The sequence below is a fragment of the Oncorhynchus masou genome, chromosome 1 (genome assembly GCF_036934945.1).
Source record: "Oncorhynchus masou masou isolate Uvic2021 chromosome 1, UVic_Omas_1.1, whole genome shotgun sequence".
NCBI classification, from domain to species: domain Eukaryota; kingdom Metazoa; phylum Chordata; class Actinopteri; order Salmoniformes; family Salmonidae; genus Oncorhynchus; species Oncorhynchus masou.
In genome coordinates, this window is record NC_088212.1 from 58,679,159 (window position 1) to 58,705,078 (window position 25,920).

At 44.4% G+C, this 25,920-nt stretch overlaps 1 protein-coding gene across 1 annotated transcript; it reads right to left on the reverse strand.

Moving 5' to 3' along the window:
* Nucleotides 1–6,645: 6,645 nt before the first annotated feature.
* Nucleotides 6,646–16,304, reverse strand: LOC135557490 (two pore channel protein 2-like). The gene is made up of 22 exons (XM_064990818.1): nucleotides 16,241–16,304; nucleotides 15,784–15,961; nucleotides 15,521–15,637; nucleotides 15,289–15,395; nucleotides 13,368–13,440; nucleotides 12,970–13,069; nucleotides 12,796–12,861; nucleotides 12,626–12,690; nucleotides 12,408–12,517; nucleotides 12,226–12,307; nucleotides 12,035–12,121; nucleotides 11,748–11,867; nucleotides 11,442–11,630; nucleotides 10,989–11,038; nucleotides 10,528–10,627; nucleotides 9,973–10,044; nucleotides 9,738–9,811; nucleotides 9,504–9,597; nucleotides 8,988–9,070; nucleotides 8,486–8,567; nucleotides 8,281–8,372; nucleotides 6,646–7,128 (listed from the first exon to the last, which is right to left on the reverse strand). Exons 2-22 carry the CDS (start codon nucleotides 15,928–15,930, stop codon nucleotides 7,053–7,055), a joined length of 1,986 nt encoding a protein of 661 aa, XP_064846890.1. The 5' UTR covers nucleotides 15,931–15,961; nucleotides 16,241–16,304; the 3' UTR covers nucleotides 6,646–7,052.
* Between the last annotated feature and the right edge of the window lie 9,616 nt (nucleotides 16,305–25,920).

The window sequence follows — 25,920 nt, forward strand, 5'->3', positions numbered from 1 at the left end:
CATGCCCCAGATCAACGGCCCCTCTCACCTGAGTGGGCACCAGCCCCAGCTCCGCCTCTCCACCAGGCAGAGAAAGGAGCTGGGCAGTGCCTGACAGACAGACAGGTGCATCTGCTCCCACTCAGAGTAGGGCAGACAGGCAGCCACTCAACAGAGGAAAGGAGCCAAGTCGGCCAGGCTGGCCGGTCCGTTTGGTGGGCGGCTGAGTGATTACAGTCAGGGAGACCTCAGATAGGACCTGGAAGATGTGGTGACAGAGTTGTGAGGCAGTAGGTGGTGAAGGGGAGGTGATATGTGGTGTAGGTCATACTTCTCCCGTGTCCAGATATGGGTCTTCTGGTCTCAAAGTAAAGGGTAAAGGCTATATGGTGACGAAGGGACATCTCCTTCTATTCTCTTCCTGTGGCTTCACAGAGGGTGAGAATGGCCCAATACCACACAATAAAGACCTGTGGAGTCGCAAGGCTCTTCTAATTCCAGCCCAATCCCTTTAATTATATAAATCAACGTTTTTCCCTGAGCGAAATATAAGATCGCAACCAGGTGCGGCAGCTTCAAAAGGTCCTGTAAAAGCAGGTCTCCCGCATTTGGTGAAAGGGGTGAGAGAACGGACCGGGGCCAACAGGTATCATTAGGGCTTATAGAGGCAGGTTAGCTAAAGCCTTCAGGTGAACAGGGGAAGGGTGGAGAAGTAGGTGGCGACTAAACCTGCCCCTCGACAGTTGCTCCTGGATCAGTTTCCTCGCTCCTGCTCTAGTAACTATGGTGTCCGAGACTTAAGACGTGAAAGATGATCCACAATCAGCAGCTGGATGGTGAACGGAATCTTTTTGTTCAATATTCTTCAACTTTCTAGACGCCACACTACTTATACGGGTGACAGCTTGAGATTCAATAGGAGGGACAGAATCGGCTGTTCCAATTGGATTTTCAATAGCATATATGTTGGCATTTGACCTATTCACTCAAATAAAAGAAAACTTTTGAGATACAGTCAAACCATCTGACTGATCAGGTGAAGCATATTGCTCAGGAACCCAAAGAGCAGTAATTCTCTTTTTACAGAACGAGAGAGAGAGAGAGAAGAAAAAAACTCCCCTCAGTAATCAGTGAGAACATGGTGCAGCTGCACAGAACCCTTTCAGGGCAGTGAGAATGACAAAGATGTTATCAGGAAAATTCTGGAAGGACTGGCGACCGCCATTATGAGGTCACTAGCAGGGAAATACAGGTTCAGAAGCAGTTTGAATCATGATCTTTTCTGCTCCAAAAAGGGTTACCACAGGTCAGTCCCACATGCTGTAACTAGCGCTGGTAGTCCTGCCAACTGCTTCACACAGGGAATAACACAAACATAGGGAAAGATCAACCGAAACCCACAATGAGCAAACAACAACACCTTCTTCAAGCAGTAGGAGACAAGGCCAACTAGTCTCTGTTTGCAACTGCATGTGAATGCCTCACATTGTTTCCAATATCCTCAGAGAGAGAGAGAGAGAGAGCCCTTGTTGGGTCACCTCCCCTGTCAGCAGCTGCATTCTTCACATGCTTGGAGAACTGACATCTCTCATCACTGGCATTTCAGCGCACAGAGCAAAAGGTCACCAGGCTATGACATAACTTAGTTTGGCAGGTAACACAGACTGCTAGCTTCCCATGAGCATCTTCTGCAGGGAATGTGTGTGGTGGGGATGGAGGAACTGACATCTGGAGATCAGACAGGCCCTGTGATCAGATAGAGAGACACTTGACTTATTCCACCAATTACTATAACCCTGATTCCTCATGCTGTTTAGTAGGCCTAGAGACCAGCGTTTCCCAAACTCGGTCCTGGGGACATCAGATTTAGTTTTCCCCCCCCTAGCACAAAACAGCTGATCCCAATAATCAAGTCATCATCAAGCTTTAAATAACCAACTCATCATCAAGCTTTCAATTTGAATCAGCTCTTTGGCGCAGCTCTTTGGCGTATTTCCCCAACTAAGTTGATATTGATGAAACTGAGTGTCAAGTAAGAAGTGAGGCTGACCAACAATGAAACAAACCCATTGTCACGCCCTGACCTTAGAGAGCCTTTTTATTTCTCTATTTGGTTAGGTCAGGGTGTGATTTGGGTGGGCATTCTAGTTTTCTATTTCTTTATTGGCCGGGTAGGGTTCCCATTAAGAGGCAGCTGTCTATCGTTGTCTCTGATTGGGAATCATACTTCGGTACCCTGTTTTCCACCCTAGATTGTGGGATCTTGTCTTTGTATAATTGCTGTTTAGCACTACAGAGCTTTACGTTAGTTTATATATATATATACATATATATGCACTGCTCAAAAAAATAAAGGGAACACTTAAACCACACAATGTAACTCAAAGTCAATCACACTTCTATGAAATCAAACTGTCCACTTAGGAAGCAACACTGATTGACAATAAATTTTACATGCTGTTGTGCAAATGGAATAGACAACAGGTAGAAATTATAGGCAATTAGCAAGACACCCCCAATAAAGTTCAGTTCCTATGCTTCCTGGCTGATGTTTTGGTCACTTTTGAATGCTGGCGGTGCTTTCACTCTAGTGGTAGCATGAGACGGAGTCTACAACCCACACAAGTGGCTCAGGTAGTGCAGCTCATCCAGGATGACACATCAATGCAAGCTGTGGCAAGAAGGTTTGCTGTGTCTGTCAGCGTAGTGTCCAGAGCATGGAGGCGCTACCAGGAGACAGGCCAGTACATCAGGAGATGTGGAGGAGGTCGTAGGAGGGCAACAACCCAGCAGCAGGACCACTACCTCCGCCTTTGTGCAAGAAGGAGCAGGAGGAGCACTGCCAGAGCCCTGCAAAATGACCTCCAGCAGGCCACAAATGTGCATGTGTCTGCTCAAATGGTCAGAAACAGACTCCATGAGGGTGGTATGAGGGCCCGACGTCCACAGGTGGGGGTTGTGCTTACAGCCCAACACCGTGCAGGACGTTTGGCATTTGCCAGAGAACACCAAGATTGGCAAATTCTCCACTGGCGCCCTGTGCTCTTCACAGATGAAAGCAGGTTCACACTGAGCACATGTGACAGACGTGACAGCGTCTGGAGACGCCGTGGAGAACGTTCTGCTGCCTGCAACATCCTCCAGCATGACCGGTTTGGCGGTGGGTCAGTCATGGTGTGTTGTGGCATTTCTTTGGGGGGCCGCACAGCCCTGACTGCCATTAGGTACCGAGATGAGATCCTCAGACCCCTTGTGAGACCATATGCTGGTGCGGTTGGCCCTGGGTTTCTCCTAATGCAAGACAATGCTCGACCTCATGTGGCTGGAGTGTGTCTGCAGTTCCTGCAAGGCATTGATGCTATGGACTGGCCCGCCCGTTCCCCAGACCTGAATCCAATTGAGCACATCTGGGACATCATGTCTCGCTCAATCCACCAATGCCACGTTGCACCACAGACTGTCCAGGAGTTGGCGCATGCTTTAGTCCAGGTCTGGGAGGAGATCCCTCAGGAGACCATCCACCACCTCATCAGGAGCATGCCCAGGCGTTGTAGGGAGGTCATACAGGCACGTGGAGGCCACACACACTACTGAGCCTCATTTCGACTTGTTTTAAAGACATTACATCAAAGTTGGATCAGCCTGTAGTGTGATTTCAATTTTGAGTGTGACTCCAAATCCAGACCTCCATGGGTTGATAAATTTGATTTCCATTGATCATTTTTGTGTGATTTTGTTGTCAGCACATTCAACTATGTAAAGAAAAAAGTATTTAATAAGAATATTTCATTCATTCAGGTCTAGGATGTGTTATTTTAGTGTTCCCTTTATTTTTTGAGCAGTGTATATATGTATATATATATATATTATTTGTTGGGGGGGAGTGTTCATTTAATAAAGTACGATGAACACTTTCCACGCTGAGCTTTGGTCTTATTCAATTGACGACGGACGTAACTCCCAGCCAACCTCAGTGACTGAACAAACAACAGGGTCAACAAACTATGGTCTGGTAAAGAAACACACTGCAGTGATATAGTAGGTTCCTAGGGGATGTAATGACTATTAATGCCTACATACATGCATCTGCCCAGCCTGCATTCCTTTACCACAGTGGTCCCCAAACTGTGGCCCCAGAGCAAGCCTGTGAAGGGCTTGATTTTGTTGGATTTAAGGAACTCAATCCGGCTTTCAACTTACCCCTGAACGTTGTTGTAAAAGTAGAATGCACAGGGTGCAATTTCGAAATTGGGTAGTGCATCATCAGTTCCTCTTGTCATGTTAGACATTGCAGACCCTAAAGAGCTATTTATAGTCAGAAATGTACAGATCAATTAGCCCATGTCAGCTAACATTTTTTAGCTAGGTTTTTTTTAGCCCATTGATTTTGTTGTCAATGTTTGAGTCACTCAAATATCACAAACACATAAGACATAGGGGAATGTGGAGAATTCCAGGAAATGTACTTTAATGTTCTCTGTACCACACCATGACAAAATGTGGGAAATTGCTGGAAATTACCATTAAACCTGCAACATTTTCTCTCCGCCAACAAGAGTAGTTTGAACAGTTTGCGTCATGAACAGTGCTTGTGCCAATATAAAGTGGGGAGGGGATGTTCCCCAACGCTGGAAAGGGGGCCTGAGTAAAAGAGTTTGGGAACCTCTGCTCTACCACACATCACCTAGGCCTATCCCTCCTGCTAGTGTTGGCATTCCAGGCAGCCAGGCTATGTTTACCTAATCTGTCCTCATCAAGCTGGGTAAACAGGAGTGTGTGGTGTTCATTAGTCTGCCGGACTCATTAACCACCTGCTTCTAATTATCTCTAATCATGCCTCGTCTTGGATGTCTCTGGCTCTGCCGTCACTGCAGTGGTGGGCTCGAGACAGAACATGGCTGACATGTTGGCAAAATTGATGGAAGCTTCAACCTTCTAGAACAAGGATGGGCAGCTTTGATGGTGACAACTCGTGACAGCGAAGATAAACATTTGAAGTTTTAATTTCCTGCCATTCTGCACATCTTGCTGTGGGGCGTAGAGAAAATGTTTGTTTTAGAACGAATTTCATGCAATTCTACAAAATTTGCCATCGGGCAGAATTATTCTTATTACACATTTTGCCATCGGGTGGAGGAAAATGTTTGCTGTTTTTAATATTGATAACTGATGATCAACGGGCCCCTGTTTGGTAATTTGACGTTGCTTACTACAAGTTTAGATAGTCTTTCGGCCGGCTAACTTACCAATAAGAAAAAACATGTCATGGGCTAATTGTGTGACTTCTGATGCACAACCAAATATCTAAATTGTGTATTTTATTACTCTAACTCTCAACAGTAAGTTGAGACCCTGAGTTTCCCCCAAAAATAATTGAAATTGGTCCGCGTGCCTTCAAAAATGGGGGCCGCCAGTTACCCATCCCTGTTCTAGAATCTAGAAATCACTACTCTGAAAAGACTCAAAGAGAAGCGTCCAGATAGCCCATCACAGGCTAGCAAGCCGAAATCATATCTCAATGGTCTGTCATGTTGTCATGAAATGGGCTTTTAACCAGACATGTCTCTACCGTCTTATGTGGTTGTGGACAGGGTTTGTGGTAAGGCCTTTGCACGAGCCCAAACTCACCAAGAGGAAAAGCAAACAAATAGTGGGAAGAGAGGAGGAGGTCAGAGCTTTGATGTCAGGTCCTCTGGAGGTTGGCTTGTTTGCCCTCGTCTGTTTCCAGTAAACATGATGCTTGAGTGTGTGGGGTGTGGAGTGTCAACACCAGTGTGTGTGTACTCTATTAGCATAGAACCACAGAACAAACCCAGGGGGAAATGCCTAGAATGGTGCCATGCCTTGATCACCGTAATTATCTTCCTGATTGCATTTTATTATGACGTTGGAAAACATGCCATTTTTATTCTTCTCAAAAACACATGTTTCTCCCGCTGCCCTTCAGGTAGAATAACAGTTCTCCATGCCATTCTATACCATGCCATTCTATACCATGCCATTCTATACCATTCCATTCTATACCATGCCATTCTATACCATTCCATTCCATACCATTCCATTCTATACCATTCCATACCATACCATTCCATACCATACCATTCTATACCATTCCATACCATGCCATTCTATACCATTCCATTCCATACCATTCCATTCTATACCATTCCATTCCATACCATTCCATACCATTCCATTCTATACCATTCCATTCTATACCATTCCATTCTATATCATGCCATTCCGCAGTGTGAGCAGGTTTCCTTAGTCAAGACTTGCAAGCCCCGGGGAGAGCTAATAACCCTTATCTGAAATGACCATCACCAGGATGCATCAGCAGGAAATCTTCATTCACGCTTATCACTAACTAGCCTGACCTGATGAGTGAGGAGGAGGGAGATAACAGTTGGTGGTTATGGCCGGAAGACCCGAGGGTCTCAGAAAACACACAACCTCGACACCTTCCAACTGATTGCAACAGTCAGGTAATTATGTAACTTCAAAATTAAATTGTTGCTATAGCTATTCGGGAGAGAATTGACCCAATGCAACAACAACAAAAACACAAGGGCAGGCCTTGTCTAAAAATGAGTTTCACACATTTGAGAGAATCTTTTCCAGCCATGCTAAACACATATTTCATCATTTATATAACAGTCACTGAGATAAAACCCGTATTTCTTTATTTAGCTAAAGGCAAGATCCTATTTACATTGCAAGGCAGGTAAGCAAAAGAAACCGCTTTCATGACAAATATACGGATAAAAACTAGTCCTTTCCCCCTTTTTACTCCCTTAAATAATTAACAGTGGTGTATTTTGTTTTGTTTGATGGCATACAGCGATTGCCATCAAACAAAAGTAATAACGGGAGCTCCCGAGTGGCGCAGTTGTCCAGTGGTTTGAGTGCAAAAAACATACAAAATGTGACAACATAGGACTAATCAGAATTGAGAATTGAGCCCTAACAATATAGTCTCTCGTGCTTTTGAGTCCCTGCCATTCACACAGACATACGTGATAGCCAGTAAAGGCCCTGTTTATTTTGGATTGGCCTGGTCGGACATAGGGTCATCAGCTGAGGTGCAGGTGAGGGTGCTGGTGGAGTTGGGTGACCAGTTCCTCCTCTGTAGGCTCCTGAATTTGTTCTCTGGAAGGTACAGTGGAGTTTTAAAAGACAGGACACCAAACAGTGTCAAGAGACACACAGCGAGTTGAAGCGAAGCATGCTCATGCAGGCGGCTGCTGTAGTCCACAACGTACATTTAGGGATGGACATTAAGGGTTGCTCTTCTGACTTGTCCCTGCTAAACATATCAACAGCACTTTCGGCAAATAGTTCAGCGACATGCGTTTAGTTGATCGAGCGGGTTAAAAGGGTGGGCGGATGATTTTGCGACCAATTATATTAGTGATGGGGTACAAATTGATACAGTTACATATCGCAATATTATTTTTGACGATTTTGACCAAATAAAGTGCTAGTCGGCTGTACCTGCACCTGAACACCCAAGCTGTGCCTGAACACCCAAGCTGTGCCTGAACACCCAAGCTGTGCCTGCGCCTGGACACCCAGGCTGCGCCTGAACACCCAGGCTGCGCCTGAACACCCAGGCTGCACTTGAACACCCAAGCTGTGCCTGAACACCCAAGCTGTGCCTGCGCCTGAACACCCAGGCTGCGCCTGAACACCCAGGCTGCGCTTGAACACCCAAGCTGTGCCTGCGCCTATCCTATAAATAGTGAGCCAAGATGTTTCCAGCGCTTTTATATCCTTGACTGATCATGGCTCTCTCTCTCGTCACTCTGCAACAGACATGGCGAACAATATGTTTGGAACATCGAATCGCAACAAAATCGCGAGAATTGCAATACATATCGAATCGGGCACCTAAGTATTGTGATAATATCGTTAGGTCCCTGGTAATTCCCAGCCCTAAATGATATAATGCATTATCTGCAAGCAAGGTCCTGAAGAAATACATGCCATTTCACAGTTTGTTATCAGAAAGCTCACCACACACAATTGCACAGACAAAAGCATTTCTGAATATTTGTTGGGGGAAAAGTGATTCAGCATTGAAACGTGAGGAGCCAACGAGCAGGGTTTAAGGCAGTTCACAGAGAACTGACAGAACCGCTGACAGTGAGGGTATCCCAGTTCGTGACTGACCTCTAGGCCTAAAACCCAAACACCAGAAAGCAGGAATATGCAACCACTCAGACAACAAACAGGAGCAAAAAAAGCCAGAGCCAGAGCAGAGCAGAGTTAAAAAGCAGCTGCAGAGTTGCAGCAACCTACCTGAACATGAGCTGGACGGTAGTCTCATAACCTGTTCCCTCAACGTCCTCCACTGAACACATGACACTCCGGTCCCACTTATAGATGAAGTTCTGTTACATAAAACAGAGGTATCGTGGCATTTGACATGTTTTGTTCCCCCCAGAAACATCTTGCACTTAAAACACAGTAAGTACAAATCAGGCCAGCATAAGTTCATACATACCTCCAAGATGAAAGCCACAAACAAGTTGACCCACATGACAGAGGAGGTAAGCCACCAGGAGACAAAGTAGACCTTGGACCACCTGGGAGGAGAGAAGAAACCTGATCAACTGTTTACATGGACACATCACCATTACCCATAATCGCTGTTTTACAAACGGAGCCCCATGCACAATTAACTTGTCTTCGTCCTCTTTAAGCAGGACAAATAATGACTATGCCCCCACTCCTACATGCATTTTCACCGTTACTAGCTTTGTCCTGAGTTGGGTACAAAAGCTTGTTTAACCAACCAAACAGTTGCAATTTTTTAGGGAACAACTGAAATTAGATAAATATTATGAAGCGGGAGCTCATTAAAGTAAGGCACGGCCCCAGAAAATGAAAAGGACTCATGTGCTTCAGCGTCAACTGCTGCCCTCTAGTGGAAGGGGAAACAAAGTGAAGCATCTGACAGTTGGATCACAAGACTCATGCATTGATGTGTATTACAGTTGGCTTACTCTGTGGTGTATCTGGTGTAGGCATCCATGAACACCTGCCAGTTATTCACCACCATGACGTTGTAAAGGAGGACGAGGGAAGACTGAGCAAAACAGAGGGAGAGAGGAGAACGAAAACAGAGGTTTGTGTCCACTCTCTCTCAACATTTAGACCCAATTTAAAGACTAATTGGATTGACCGGAACTGAAATGTCAACATACCCACCATGGTATTTTATAGGTATCTTTTAAAAGTTACTTCAGTGCATTATCCCTTTGAGAGGTTACCCCCACCAGCCTTCCCAGTCAGAGCCAGTACAGATGAGTCACCGATAGAATGCCAACCATGTGTTTTACTGTTTCATTCCCTCCAAAGCCCATTCTCATTAAACCAGTCTCTTATGACAGTAGACAGGGCTATGCAGAGAATGCTATCGTTAAAGTCAGAATGTTCGCCTTGAGCTAAGCCTCTGTGTTCTCTGCCTATGATTTGGTTTCAGGGACTGTCAGAGTGAGAGATGAGAGAAGGGTACCCACAGCAAAGTCGTCAAAGTTGTTTGGCCAGTAGCCCAGCTGCTCGTAGGAACCACACTCCACGGAGATGTTCTTCATACTGGAATTGGACATCACACTGTAGAGGAATAGAAACAAATCAACTTCAATTACCTCACACAGTAAACACATTAAAACAGCCACATTAGCTACTGTATGAGGCCATTGCTACCTTTGAATAGTGTACAAGCGTTCAAATACATCATTGTCAAAGTGTACCTCATCTGCCCTGGAGCTGTGATGGCTCCCTGGAACAGCCAGATGCCAAGGACAGCAAACACATAGAACACCACCTAAAGAAGAACGAGGCGCAAAAACACAGATAAATGGTAGCTGTGATAGGGAACCCATGACGTCCAGCAAACAGACGCCTAGTGTATAGACATGCATTTCAAATGACTAGTTAGAAGTGAGAACAAAAGAGAAGAAAAACAAGTGCCGTTGAGTCACTCACCACTAGTATTCCTGCAAAAGCTCGGAGGTTTTTCACCAGGTCAACCAAAGTACTCGCTATGAGGGCCATCAGCTAAAAGAGGCATTAAGGATGACTGTTTCTATAGTGTAATACCAACACGCATAACCAGAGATGATAAAGACATTGGCTGTACCGGCATGAATTTACAATACAAATCTATTGACATACCGGTACACCAAAATAGAGCAAAAGTCCAGCAATAAACCATTTCCACCATTAGGTGGAGCCAAATACATCTCATCTCATTGAATTATCATTATTTGTTTAATTAACCTTTATTTAACTCGGCAAATCAGTTAAGAACAAATTCTTATTTACAATGACGGCCTACCCCGGCCAAACCCAGACGACGCTGGGCCAATAGTGCGCCGCCCTATGGGACTCCCAATCACGGCCGGATGTGATACAGTGTGGATTTGAACCGGGGACTGTAGTGACGCCTCTTGCACTGAGATGCAGTGCCTTTGACCGCCGCGGCACTCGGGAGGCCCAAAACGACGACACTACTTCTCCCCAGCGGCACCACTTCCTCACCTTGATATCAGGAATGATTCGGAGGGAACGGACGACGATGAGCATGTTGACCAGACGCACCATCTCCCACAGAGACATCAGGCCACGCGACGCTGGGATCCTGGGACAACCACACCACAAAGGTTTATTCAATCTCACAGTGCTACTTAGTTACTTATCGTTCATCCATCGTAGTGTTTTATTCAGTAACACTCTTCCTCTGCTATGTTTATCATGTGCATCACCATGTACCATATCTATATGTCCATGTTTCTATTCCTGTTTTCAACCATCCCCATGTACCTGTGTGTGTGTGTGTGTGTGTGTGTGTGTGTGTGTGTGTGTGTGTGTGTGTGTAAACAAAGTTACTCTTTCATCACTATTGTAACTGTATATACAAATGAGCACCATCCTTCAAGACAATTTCCTTATACAGAATGTATTTGTTGAGCGAGAAATATGACCGAAGTGAAGACACCAACCATTTAGGAAACGGAAGCCTGTAGGTGGCAAAAATGGTGACCTGAAGGACCTGTAAAAGAAAAATCAAATACTTTTGAGTTCTATTACCAAGACAGAAATATGCTTAAAGGGGCAGTATGTAGCTTTCTGGGGGTCGACCAGACCAAATTCACATAGAAATGTGAGTTATAGATCTGAGAAGCGGTAGATCCATTCGATGTGCACATTTTCAAGTTAAGTTACGTTTTAGCGAGCGTCTTTTCTCTTTCGGTTTTGTACACCAGCTTCAAACAGCTGAAAATCCAAGATATTTGGTTCATGAAAATACATTTCAGAGCATTTTAGATTGCGCAATGATTCTCTACACACTATACATTGTTATACTGAAATTAGGAGAAGCATTGAAATGGTCGAGTGATTTCTACATACTGCACCTTTTTAATATGTTTCCTTTCATTTACAGAATACCTTACCAGAAGGCAAACTGTGAGAAGTCCATCAAATCTATTGTTTCTGTATGACAAGTAGCCTCTCCACCCAAAGGCTAATATCTTTAGACTCATCTCCATCAGGTAGTATATAATAAAGAAGCAGTTAATAACTTCCATGTAGTAGTCATCCCGGTCTGCAATGGACTTCTCGGAGTCAAGCACCAGTATGGTCTGCAACACACACAGAGAGAAACAGAGAGACCAAACAAGTTGAGCCTCTGTCTAATATGATGGACACGCAAAATACAGGCTCGACATCCTGTCTGTTCCCGAAGGTCCTGGACTTACACAGATGCACATGACATTGGCCAGGGCCACGGTGTTGCCCACTACCGTAACATAGTAGTGGCTGAAAAGCAACTGAAGCCCCTGGAGGAGTGAGGAGTTGTACTCTGGCTTCGGAGGGTGCTGCAGGAGAAAGACAATGAAGACTCGTCAAATCACACAGGAGCAATCTAGCTATCATTTAGACAAGTAAAATAAGCCAGTTTAGAACTGACATTGACGTTAAATCCATTCCAGTAACATTGATCCAGTGGAGAAGCGCAGAGCAGTTAATGAGATGTGGCAACCACCTCTTTGATGTGGTCCTTGTCCAGCTCGTCAAAAAGCCTCCGGAAGGCCTCCCACTGGATAAAGCCATCAGACAACTGCTGCACTCTCTACACAGAGAGAGAGAGAGAGACAGAGAGGCACATTCAAAGGGAGCAATATTCAAATGTTTATCCAACGCGTTCTAAAGATTTGCACCGTAGTCCTTTCTCACCTTGATGATGGCTTGTCTGTAGTAGGACTTCATCTGTACCCTCGCCATGACCTGCAAAGAGGCATCCACCCGCACACGCTCTCTGGGGGGGAACAAGATGTAAGGCCATTCAGTGTGTGTGTGTGTGTGTGTGTGTGTCTTTGTGTGTGTAGGGCTACGGGTAAGAGAATGAGCAGTCTTACACATGCTCCTCTGAGTGTGTAGCGTCCTGACCCCGCCCCTGGCAGGACATGACCTCAAAGGCAGCTCTGACGCCCAGTCTCCTCCTTAAGATGGACGTCTGGACAGACATCTGCCACAAGAGAACAGTTTCATCATGATTACCTATGGGGTTTTACACTGTACCTTAAAAGGGTCTGATATTTCAATCATATCAATCCAGTGGCAGTCTTAAACTCACCAGCAGGTATCCCCTGAACTGGTTGTAAAAGATGGCAGTGAGCAAGTTCATCAAGAAGTAGGTTCCTGGGAGCAAGTAAATCAGACAAATGATCAACCTATTGTGTTACCACACAATCCGTTTCATATTTTCCGTGTCTCTTAACAGTTCATTTGGTGGCTCGTTCTTACCGAAACCACTGAAGAGAATGAAGAAGACGGAGTATCCTCGGTTTAAGGAATAGGCCGGAATCATCACTGTTAAAAAACAACAACGTGGAAACAGGTTTAGGTGGAGAACACATCTGTAAATTATTCAGCAGGAAATATATGTTTAATTCACTATGACCTATACAGTGGACTTACCATCGGGGTTATTGGCTGAAGTGAGGAGCACCAAGAGAGAGGAGAGAGACGTGGGCAAGTCTCTGAAGTAGGCCTCCCACTCCCCATTTTGCTTAGGGTTCTAGGGACAAAACAGGAGGTAATATGGAGATATGTAAGTCCCTTATAACAACAATGCTAAATGGACATTCATCGGGCTTTATCCTGGTCTTAATGGTCACGTGAGGGCGAGTTACTGTACAGGAATTTATTTAGACAAGTGTAATATGACACATCTACCACAGGTTGGTGTTAAAAGCTCTGTTAAAGCCTATACCACCGGGGTGAATAAAACAGTCGTGCGGTAAGGTAAAAAGGGCACATTCTGGCTTGAGAACTGGGCGTCAACAGAACAGCCAGCAGGGTGGAACAGGGTGTACCTCTCCTTTAGCAAAGAGCAGCATGCCAATCATGGTGAAGAGGCAGAGGTGGAGGGCCAGGAGCAGGATAACACTGGGAGGTGTGAGAGAGAGAGGAGTGGTGCATTAGACACCTCTGCAATGACAGTCAGGCCTATATACAGTGGGGAGAACAAGTATTTGATACACTGACGATTTTGCAGGTTCTTCTACTTACAAAGCATGTAGAGGTCGGTAATTTTTATCATAGGTACACTTCAACTGTGAGAGACGGAATCTAAAACCAACATTCAGAAAATCACATTGTATGATTTTTAAGTAATTAATTTGCATTTTATTGCATGACATAAGTATTTGATTACATCAGAAAATGGTACAGAAACCTTTGTTTGCAATTACAGAGATCATACGATTCCTGTAGTACTTGACCAGGTTTGCACACACTGCAGCAGGGATTTTGGCCCACTCCTCCATACAGACTTTCTCCAGTTCCTTCAGGTTTCAGGGCTGTCACTGGGCAATATGGACTTTCAGCTCCCTCTAAAGATTTTCTATTGGGTTCAGGTCTGGAGACTGGCTAGGCCACTCCAGGACCTTGAGATGCTTCTTACGGAGCCACCCCTTAGTTGCCCTGGCTGTGTGTTTCAGGTCGTTGTCATGCTGGAAGACCCAGCCACGACCCATCTTCAATGCTCTTACTGAGGGAAGGAGGTTGTTGGCCAAGATCTCGCGATACATGGCCCCATCCATCCTCCCCTCAATACGGTGCAGTCATCCTGTCACCTATGCAGAAAAGCATCCCCAAAGAATGATGTTTCCACCTCCATGCTTCATAGTTGGGATGGTGTTTTGGGGGTTGTACTCATCCTTCTTCTTCCTCCAAACACGGCGAGTGGAGTTTAGACCAAAAAGCTCTATTTTTGTTTCATCAGACCACATGACCTTCTCCCATTCCTCCTCTGGATCATCCAGATGGTTATTGGCAAACTTCAGACGGGCCTGGACATGAGCTGGCTTGAGCAGACGTGACCTTGCGTGCGCTGCAGGATTTTAATCCATGACGGTGTAGTGTGTTACTAATGGTTTTCTTTGAGACTGTGGTCCCAGCTCTCTTCAGGTCATTGACCAGGTCCTGCCGTGATCCCTCACTTCCTCATGATCATTGATGCCCAACGAGGCGAGATCTTGCATGGAGCCCCAGACCGAGGGTGATTGACCGTCATCTTGAACTTCTTCCATTTTCTAATAACAGTTGTTGCCTTCTCACCAAGCTGTTTGCCTATTGTCCTGGAGCCCATCCCAACCTTGTGCAGGTCTACAATTTTATCCCTGATGTCCTTACACAGCTCTCTGGTCTTGGCCATTGTAGAGAGGGTGGAGTCTGTTTGATTGAGTGTGTGGACAGGTGTCTTTTATACAGGTAACGAGTTCAAACAGGTGCAGTTAATACTGGTAATGAGTGGAGAACATGAGGGTTTCTTAAAGAAAAACTAACAGGTCTGTGAGAGCCGGAATTCTTACTGGTTGGTAGGTGATCAAATACTTATGTCATGCAATAAAATGCTAATTAATTACTTAAAAATCATACAATGTGATTTTCTGGATTTTTGGATCTCTCACAGTTGAAGTGTACCTATGATAAAAATTACAGACCTCTACATTTTTTGTAAGTAGGAAAACCTGCAAAATCGGCAGTGTATCAAATACTTGTTCTCCCCACTGTACATATACAAGTATATTAGGGTGCCCTCTGTGGGTCTCACATGTACTGAAACAAGAGTGAATCGTGTATGTATATAACCCTAAATATACCCTACGGTGCAGTTTTAGGGAACTACGTATGTGATCACAGAAGTGAGAGCATTTTGAGGTTGACGATAATTGTAAAGCTGTGAAGGGAAGGTATGAGATTGAAGAAAGTGTTGGTGGCAAACACAATTACCTGGCTATCTCTGGGAGGGTCCGCTTGATGCACTTCAAGGTTTTCTTCATCAGGGAGGAGTTTTGAAGGAGGAAGAAGGGCCGAATGAGTCTCCTAACTCGCAAGTTCTGCCGTCGACAACAAAAGGGAAGGAGCAACATTCCATTCGAATCTTTGCATTACAAACCATGTCTTTATGAACTGTTAAATATTACAGAGGATGTTTAAACCAACATTTTGAATATCCTCTCACCTGATCACAATACATGCTCAACGTCAACGCCCAATCAATTACAGACGCAGAGACGGCAAAGATGTAGACAATCAACCACTTGCACTTCAGAAACTCCTCCCAACCAATCAAGTAGCTCTAAGAACAATATATTCAGTTAGAGTCATATCTATTTTTTATTGCAAATAAAGACACAACAGGGATTTTCATGTGGACTTATTGTTGCCCATCTACTGTGTGTCTCTTCCCCGTTGGCATTGTCAGAAACATGGACAGATGGTTACCTTGGTAGCAAAGTCAATGGCAAAGATGACGAGACAGACTATCTCTATGCCCTCTGTCAGGCCACAGGGGGGCTCCCAGGGGGGAGGTCTGAAGCGAGGGTCTGATGTGTAGGAGAAGGACGAGGGCCTCTCGATGAAAGCCAGCATCAAGACGACCGCAATAGTCAGGCCCAGCCCCCTGAGCAACACAGACAGTCGCTTAACAATGACACAAAACCCATTGGGGGGTAGGGTTCAAACATCTGACTGAGAACAAGAAGGGTGATGGTTGGCTTCACTGTCATAAAAGTGCTCTTCTCACGACACTTAACCACAGAGGAAGCTAAGACAGGACAGAGTTAAGACATAGACATGCTGAGTGTGGTCACACACTGCAGTGAGATACAATGCAGTGGGGATATAATGACATCCTTCAATCCAAAACAATATACTTTGACTCGCGACAGTGGCGACTTACCATTGCCGTATCCTGGAGTAGTACCACCTGTACAGACGTAACGAGTTTGCATCCACTCTATGGTTGATGGATCGGGACTGTAGAACGAGAAACACATTTCATTGTTTTGAAACCGCAGTTTAGGGGTAGTTCCTAATCCACACCAGTCATACAAACAATATATGTCAATCAGTTACAGCGACAGTTCATACAGAGGATATATATGTTTCACCTGTATGGCGTCCTCAATAAACACGACAGCTTGCTGGAGGTAGAGATCCTCATCACCTGTGTATGAGGAGAGGGAAATGATTACGTTTGCACATTGTCAAAAGCACGTGCTGTGAAGCAATAGTTGTTCTCAAGCAAATAAAGTCATACTCTGTATTTGGTTGAAAACAAAACATTGAAAACAAACCTCTCAAGCAAATGAATAAACCCCAACCAAAAAACAACGTGCATCTCGTGATCACCTTTTATCAGTGGCCACTGATTCGACAACAAAAAACAGCGCAGTCAGTTCCAGAGGTCAAAGTCTAAGCCCATATCCTAATCCTACAGTAGGCCTGTGTGTATGTGTATGCAGTAAACTTCAACACTAGCATGTCTGAATTCATCTTAGTCGTTAAAATATTCCAATTGAATTAGACCCAAGCCTGGACGAATAGTGTGCTCCAAACATCCCTCGCCAGGTTAGATTAAATTAGCTACTGATTCCAGGCATTTTTCCACAGAGCTCATTACACATCTAAATGTCAACTGAACCCTCTTACACTTACTGGACTGTCACTTCAATTCAATTATCATTTTCAGTTTAAATCCAATTCATGAAGCTATTCTGATCTGTGTTAAGAAGCCATATCGTCTCTATTTGTCTTTGTCTCCATTTGTCCCCCTTCAAATTAGTGAATTGGGTCTATTTCAGCCACACCCATTGCTGACAGGTGTATAAAACTGAGCACACCACCATGCAATCTCCATAGACAAACATTTATAGTAGAATGGCCCGTACTGAAGAGCTCAGTGACTTTCAACGTGGCACCGTCATAGGATGACAACTTTTGAACAAGTCAGTTCGTCAAATGTCTGCCCTGCTAGAGCTTCCCTGGTCAGTGCTGTTATTATGCAGTGAAAACGTCTAGGAGCAACAGCGGCTCAGCCGCAAAGTGGTAGTCCACACAAGCACACAGAATGGGACCGTCGAGTGCTGAAGCGCGTAGCCCGTAAAAATTGTCTTTCCTCGGTTGCATCACTCAGTACCGAGTTCCAATCTGCCTTTGAAAGCAACGTCAGCACAAGAACTGTTGGTCCGGAGCTTCATGAAATGGATTTCCATGGCCGAGCAGCCGCACACAAGCCTAAGTTCACTATGCACAATGCCAAATTTGGGTGGAGTGGTGTAAAGCATTTTTATTTATCCTTTATTTAACTAGGCAAGTCAGTTAAGAACACATTCTTATTTACAACGACGGCCTACCCCGGCCAAACAACGCTGGGCCACTACAACCACATCATATGTCATCACTCATCGTGGCTGTCTCTGACAGGGCAGCTTTTCTCAAAAGCAGTCCACAATTTGCTGCCAAAGAAAACTTCCTGTCAATGATTTCTACTGTCACCAAGCATCTTAAAGATTTTTATAAACACATTGTGGACCACTCAAATAGAGATTTGAGACATTAAAAACAATTGGTAACACTTTACTTGAAGCATAGGGTCATAACACCTTATAACACGGTCATAACCATGTCATAACATGTTATAACAGTTGGCGTAACATATCATATAACCTGACATAACATTGTCACAACACTGTCATGACACATATTTATATGTGTTGTGACGTATTATGCAATCTTTTATGACTGGTTATGACACCTACATTAGAGTGCCAAAACCCACAAAACCTACCACACAAGGCCAACCATTCCATTCCAGCATAGCCTACTTGTAAATAGTATGTTATATAACATTTTCTGAAATTGGCCATTTTATTACCATGGTAATTGCACATACATTGATGTCAAAACATGTGCCTACCCCATTGCTCTGTTGCTGATGACTGGGATGAGTGCAGGAGCCAGACAGCATGTGTGACTTATGACTGATATATGGTGATGTACGTGATAGGCCTCCAGACAGTCGTCCGCTCTTTAAAAAAAAAAAATGTTTTTTGAATGTACTTTGTCTGGAGCCCATGTGTCAAATGTAATTCATAATATTTTACTTTAAAAGGCATACTTGACATAAATTCTATAGATCATGAAATTATATATGTATGTATAGCGTATATGTGGGGTCTGAAATTGACACCCTTGATAAAATTAGCAAAAATGACTGTTTAAAATAAATAATTTAAATACTGAGCTATAGTGTATGCTCAACAACTGTGGAAATTATATTATTTTATACTAATACAATTGCTCAGAGAATTGTTGTTGTTGTTTAACAAGTAATACTTTTTTTTCTCTCAAAGGTAGGGGTAAAACTTATTGACTCCCCCGTTTTCAATACCTTTCAATACCTCACCTTGTGGGGATAACAGCTGTACTGTTGATGCCTATAACGTTACAATGCATGGGTGAATATTTAGATAGTCGTTTTGCACAACACCATCTTAGAGATTTGCAAACACTAGCGGCAGGTAGCCTAGTGGTTAGAGCGTTGAGCCAGTAACCGAAAGGGTGCTGGATCGAAACCCCGAGATGACAAGGTAAAAAATCTGTCATTCTGCTCCTGAACAAATCAAATTGTATTGGTCACATACACATGATTAGCAGATGTTAATGGGAGTGTAGCGAAATGCTTGTGCTTCTAGTTCCGACCATGCAGTAATATCTAACCAGAAACCTAACCTAACAATTTCACAACAACTACCTTAAACACACATGAATGAGCGATGGCCGAACAGCATAGGCAAGATGGTATAGAGTACAGTATATACATATGAGATGAGTAATGTAGGGTATGTAAACATTATATAAAGTGGAATTGTTTAAAGTGGCTAGTGATAAATCAATGTTTCATTATTAAAGTGGCTAGAGATTGATTCAGTATGTTGGCAGCAGCCACTCAATGAACAAGGCAGTTAACCTACTGTTCCCCGGGAGGCCATCGCTGTAAATAAGAATTTGTTCATAACTGACTTGCCTCGCTAAATAAAAGGTTCAAATAAATAGCTAGGTAGCTATAGTACATGAATAGTTGAGAGCTAACATTAGCTATATGTAAATGTAAACATTGAGAAATTGTGATTTTAACGTGTTCGCTATTGGTCTTAGATTTGAGTGTATCTTTCTGTAGTGGTATTACCGCATGTTGTATACCCTACTCTGATTTCTCTTCTTGTATTTTTCAGAGAAAGGAGCTAGCTCATGCATCTGTATCCATTGTGGAGGTGAAGACTTTGTGGGAGGCTGCCATTAAACACACGTTGAGTCTAACTTCTTGTGAGTGACCCAAAGACAGGTGGCCCGGCCCCGTTTCAGCCCACTCACGTCAAAATTACAGTTGCATGACAATAACCAATAATGAATGTAATGATTGTTGTCTTGACCTGAGATACTCATCACGGCATCAGTCACAAATCTCTCTCTTTGTCTTTCTCTCACAGATTCCCCAACTTCATGGAGAAGCTGGACCATTACAAAACCGCTGTCCTTGTTCAAGATGTAACGTTATTTATATTTCCAAATGTGAACTTTATTATACTAGTCAATAAGAGAAGAGGTGCTGCAAAGGAGATGCAGATCATCCTGGAAGTGCTACGGGGTATGCGCTCATGATAGTCACATTACAGTCAATAATTACATTTGGTGATCATTTTGTTAATTTGATTGACTGTGGTTGTTATGTTCTGTTAATTACTGATGTCCCCTTTAAGGATGGAGCACGCTTGGTCATGGCAGTGTTGTTCTATGTTATTCTGGTACTAACTCGTTTGAGTAAATGTGAAGCTCCAGTTCAATTGCTTGTATTCAGAGTCTTTCTTATTATATAAATAAGTACTAAGTGTTAAGACACTACAATGTCGACGAGGATGATTACCTGCAGTGTGCATCACGAATACAGATGGAGCTCGTAGGAAGAGAGGAAGATTTTGACCCTGTAGCACAACAGCTAGCAAGCAGTGAAGACGAGGGGAGAGCTGACGAGAATGAGGCGGCAGATAAAAGACCCGTGTAGCCGGAAGTAAAGAGAATGGCCAGCATCGGGAAAATAGATGTGTTTGATGACACGCAAGAAAACTGGGCAACTTACAGTACTTCATTGCAAACGACATTGCTGATAACAAGAGAGTACCAGCTTTGTTGAGTTTAATTGGCCCAAAAATGTACCGTTTGCTAAGAGATCTGACTGCCCCTCTGAAGCCCTCAAATAAAACATTCCTAGAGATTGTGGAGATATTGCAATATCACCTATCACCTAAACCACTCCTAATCGCGGAACGTTTTCGTTTCCACAAGAGAGATCAGAATGAGGGGGAGGGAGTTGAAGAAACTGTCTGAACATTGCCAGTTTGGAGAGAACCTAAATGACACATTAAGGGCTAGATTTATTTGTGGACCGAAACATGAACACATTCAAAAACGTTTGCTCACAGAATCAGAGCTCACGTTTGCAAAGGCGGTTGAGATTGCTGTGGCTATGGAAATTGTGACTAAAGATGCATTTGAGTTGCAAAGTAAAAGAAATACTGACCTGTCACAAATTTCCCTGCACAAGTTTTCATGCAGCCGACAGCGCCCGCGGGTGGCCGAAAACTGCAACAGGTGTGACAGAGATCGTCACAGAGCAGAGGACTGCCGTTTCAAAGATGAAATTTGTCACAAATGCAGTAGAAGGGTAGAAGTAGAAGCACATTCAAAGAGCATGCAAAGCGAAATTCAGTCACAAAAGGAAAACTGAGAAAATTAAAGGGTCTGTGAATGCACTAGCAGAGAACAGTGGCAGTGATTCAGATGAACGATTAATTGGTACAATGAAGTTAAACACAGTGACTTCTCCCAGCAGTAGCATAATATGGGTCACACCAGATATCGAAGGCAAACCCCTCAAAATGGAGCTGGACACAGGATCTGCAGTGTCTATAATTTCCACTACCGTCTACTATGAGCATTTTAAGGCTATCAAGCTGAAGAACACAAATGTGTTGCTGAAGACCTACTCAGGAGAGAGATTGAGCCCAATGGGGGCGTTGCAGGTCAGAGTGTGTTATGGGGGGCAAACATAGCAGTATGTGGTGCCTGGAACTGGCCCTCCATTATTTGGCAGGGAATGGCCTTCAAAAATAAAGCTGAACTGGTGTGACTTAAATGCTCCACATGTTCCAGTCCAAAGAGAAAGGCACAGACCAAACACTGGAACACTTGCGGAAGAAATACAACACAGTTTTCAGTGATCAGATAGGAACAGTAAAAAGCTTCACAGCAAAACTTGTACTAAGAGACGACGCAACCCCAGAATTCTGCAAAGCCAGATCTGTTCCAGACTCCCTGAGACCAAAGGTGGAAGCGGAAATCGATCGCATGCAAGATACAGGGATCCTGACGAAAGTGGACAGAAGCGAATGGGCCACACCCATAGTTCCTATTGTGAAGAAAGACGGGTCTGTTAGAATGTGTGGGGACTTCAAGGTAACTGTGAATTCAATGTTGCATGTGGACCAATACCCCCTACCACGTCTGGATGACATCTTTGCTGCACTAGCTGGGGGGAAACACTTCAGTAAAATCGATCTGAAACAGGCTTACCTGCAGCTACCGGTTGAAGAGAGCACCAAACAGTACCTGACAATAAAACACACACAAAGGTCGATACAGGTATAACCGCCTGGTTTTTGGCATTGCATCAGCCCCAGCCATTTGGCAACAAACTATTGACCAGATTTTGCAAGGAATCCCAGGAACCCAGTGTATCCTGGATGACATGATCATAACAGGACGCACCGACAAAGAGCAGAGAAAAACTACTCACAAACCGACAAAGACGAACTGGAACTAGTGTGGGGCGTCAATAAATCCCACGCATACCTATATGGCAAGCGTTTCACACTGGTTACAGATCACCAGCCGTTGCTTCCCATTTTCAGTCCAAAGAAAGGCATTCCGGCAATGACAGCAGCCAGGTTACAGCGATATGCCCTGTTCCTTGCCAGTCATATGTATGACATTGAGTTTAAGCCGTCATCCCTCCACACAAATGCAGATGGATTATCCAGACTGCCGTGTACAAGAGAAAGGCAAAGGAGGGTGGATGCAGTGGACATGTTCCACACCGCTCAGCTCGAGGCACTACCGGTCACAAGCACAGTTATCAAACGGGAGACAAGGAAAGATGTGACCTTGTCAAAAGTGTACACCTACACCATGTCAGGGTGGCCAGCTACTGGCAGAAAGGAGCTGACTCCATATTTCCAGCAGAGAAACGAAATTACAACGTACTAAGGATGTTTGATGTGGGGAATGAGAGTCAAGATACCCCAGAAATGCCAACATCTAGTATTGCAGCAACGACATGAAGGTCATGTAAATGTAAATGTTGGAATTGTCAAAAATGAAGCTGCTCGCAAGGAGCCACTTCTGGTGGCCAGGTCTGGATCAACAGATAGATAATATGGCGAAGAACTGTAGTGGATGTTTGGAAACCTTTCACAGGCCTGCTCCTGTGAAACGAGACGAAGGGACTTTGCAAACAAAACTGGCCCAAGTTCCTGGCCTCCTAACGAAACACCCCACATGCCACGACAAATGAAAGCCCAGCCGCACTGATGTTCGGGAGGCCTCTCCACACACAGCTGGACATCATGAAGCCAAACAGGCGTAATGAAGTGCTGAACAAACAAGCCAAGATGCTCTCCGGTGGCCGAGAGCGCCATCTCCAAACAGGACAGGAAGTGATGGTGCGAGACTACAGAAGAGGAGGGAAATGGACAAGAGGGACCATACATATACAAACAGGACCCAGAACTTACCAGGTTCAAGTGAGCCCAGACATAATGTGGCGGCGTCACATTAACCAAATGCATTCCACGGAAAACGGCACAACAATCGAGAGAGAACAGGCACAGAGAGATCCTGAGAGTGACACACGGGGAACTGTGGGGCAGTAAAGAGACCCCAGGCTGAAAGAAGGGAACGTGTTGATGAAGGTGCTGCTATAGCAGAAGCTATAATGGAACAAGCACACACTGAGGATGTTCAGGAGCCTCCAGACAATCCGAGGTGCTGCCCAGAACGAAGGCACCGTCCACCAGACAGACACTGAGGATGTTCAGGAGCCTCCAGACAATCCGAGGCGCTACCCAGAACGAAGGCACCGTCCACCAGACACACACTGAGGATGTTCAGGAGCCTCCAGACAATCCGAGGCGCTACCCAGAACGAAGGCACCGTCCACCAGACAGACACTGAGGATGTTCAGGAGCCTCCAGACAATCCGAGGCGCTACCCAGAACGAAGGCACCGTCCACCAGACAGACACTGAGGATGTTCAGGAGCCTCCAGACAATCCGAGGCGCTACCCAGAACGAAGGCACCGTCCACCAGACAGACACTGAGGATGTTCAGGAGCCTCCAGACAATCCGAGGCGCTACCCAGAACGAAGGCACCGTCCACCAGACAGACACTGAGGATGTTCAGGAGCCTCCAGACAATCCGAGGCGCTACCAAGAACGAAGGCACCGTCCACCAGACAGACACTGAGGATGTTCAGGAGCCTCCAGACAATCCGAGGCGCTACCCAGAACGAAGGCACCGTCCACCAGACAGACACTGAGGATGTTCAGGAGCCTCCAGACAATCCGAGGCGCTACCCAGAACGAAGGCACCGTCCACCAGACAGACACTGAGGATGTTCAGGAGCCTCCAGACAATCCGAGGCGCTACCAAGAACGAAGGCACCGCCCACCAGACACACACTGAGGATGTTCAGGAGCCTCCAGACAATCCGAGGCGCTACCCAGAACGAAGGCACCGTCCACCAGACAGACACTGAGGATGTTCAGGAGCCTCCAGACAATCCAAGGCGCTACCCAGAACGAAGGCACCGTCCACCAGACAGACTCGGACTTATAAACAAACAAACAAAAACTAACTGTTCAAGTTCAAATTAAAAGATGCAAAATAACTACAAGTTCTGGGAAATGTTTCAGTTGTGGTTTGGTAAAAGTAACTCTGATTGTATAAGAGAAGGAATGTTATGTTCTGTTAATTACTGAAGTCCCCTTTAATTAAGCACCCTTGGTCATGGCAATGTTATTCTGGTACTAACTCGTTTGAGTAAATGTGAAGCTCCAGGTCAATTGCTTGTGTTCAGAGTCTTTCTTATTATATAAATAAGTACTAAGTGTTAAGACACTACAATAGTATTTACAACCATTTTAATTACTTCTGATGTCAATGCAACACCGTCCAGAACAGAAGAGACTGGGTGATCAGTGGCCTGATATTATACTACGGCGAAAGGGTAGAGGACCTTATCATTGTCATATGTCACAACAGGTCTAAATATATATGTGTCATGACAGTGTTATGAGCATATCATGACAAGTGATGTCCGCTGTTATGACATTGACTGGTTATGCCCGTGTTATAACATGTTATGAAGCTATGCTTCCAATAGTGTGAACTACTGAAACGCTTACCCCCTTCGACACAGCAATAGTCTGCAGCAACCGAGGACAGACGTCTCGTCTTTGGGGATCCCTTTTCAAGGTGATCATTGTGGAACCAGCAGTGATTCCGATTCCATTTAGTACATTTGACCTAACTAAGCGAGTGTAAACTTGATTATACAGCACCTGTAACTCGGGTAAAACAAACTCAACCTCCGCCAAGTGTAGATTGTGTAAATTGACAGTTTTAGTAAAGAGAATGAGAACTCTACTGTAACTGTCAGAGAGACAGAAAACATGTTATGCTGTCAAAAACGTGTCAGCTCGTTAAATCCATCGTTTTCTATTTACAGACAGTTTCTCCACTTAGCTACGACAGTACGGGGAATATGTTTTTAGGAAACGAACTAAACTAGCCTACTCCTCCCTGTGTCCTCGTCTTCAAGTGTCACTTTTCACCAGCGGGTGACTCACTGCGCCACTGACCTACACCGCGCGAAACTCAAAAGTTCATCCTGCCCACCCCCCAAAAAATGCCTCGAGTAGGTCTTAATGTAAAACAATGGTAGTCTACTTTGGCACGGTCTACTTGCACGGTCTAATGGTAGTGTACTTTCTATTGTGTTAGTCAGCAGCCTTTTATGCACCAATCAAAAGTGGTACGTAAAATACGTTTCTCACTTACTCGTTTTAACCATCAGTTTTCCACTTACTTTGTAAAAATTACCACTTAGGCTCATGTTATACACATGATTGATGACAACAGAACAAACCAAGATGAAAACGTGTTTAATAGTAAAGCTGAACATCAATAGTTCAATGAACAAGTGCATTGTATTTGAACCTGAGAGAATAGACTGTTAAAAATATAATATTTTTTTAAAGACATTGTTACTACTTTTGACCTAGAGCATGAAGAATGACCACATAATGCACTTAATGCTGAACCACTGACACAAAATACTCATTTTGAATACCTTTCATTGTTAGAGTCTACAATATCAATCAATAGTCTAGGTCTATTTTCAGAAATTGGTATACTGTACAGCAGTGGCGACCCATCATTCAAGGCAAGTTAGACCCATA

What these genes read in the sequence shown, in the direction of transcription:
- LOC135557490 (XM_064990818.1), bottom strand. Translation starts at nt 15,930, where the DNA reads ATGCTGGCTTTCATCGAGAGGCCCTCGTCCTTCTCCTACACATCAGAC. An exon ending in ACAAGGACCACATCAAAGAG is followed by an intron (nt 11,868 to 12,034) that starts GTGGTTGCCACA and finishes TTTCTCCTGCAG; the next exon opens with CACCCTCCGAAGCCAGAGTA. An exon ending in GAATCATTCCTGATATCAAG is followed by an intron (nt 10,045 to 10,527) that starts GTGAGGAAGTGG and finishes TGCCTCTTTTAG; the next exon opens with CTGATGGCCCTCATAGCGAG.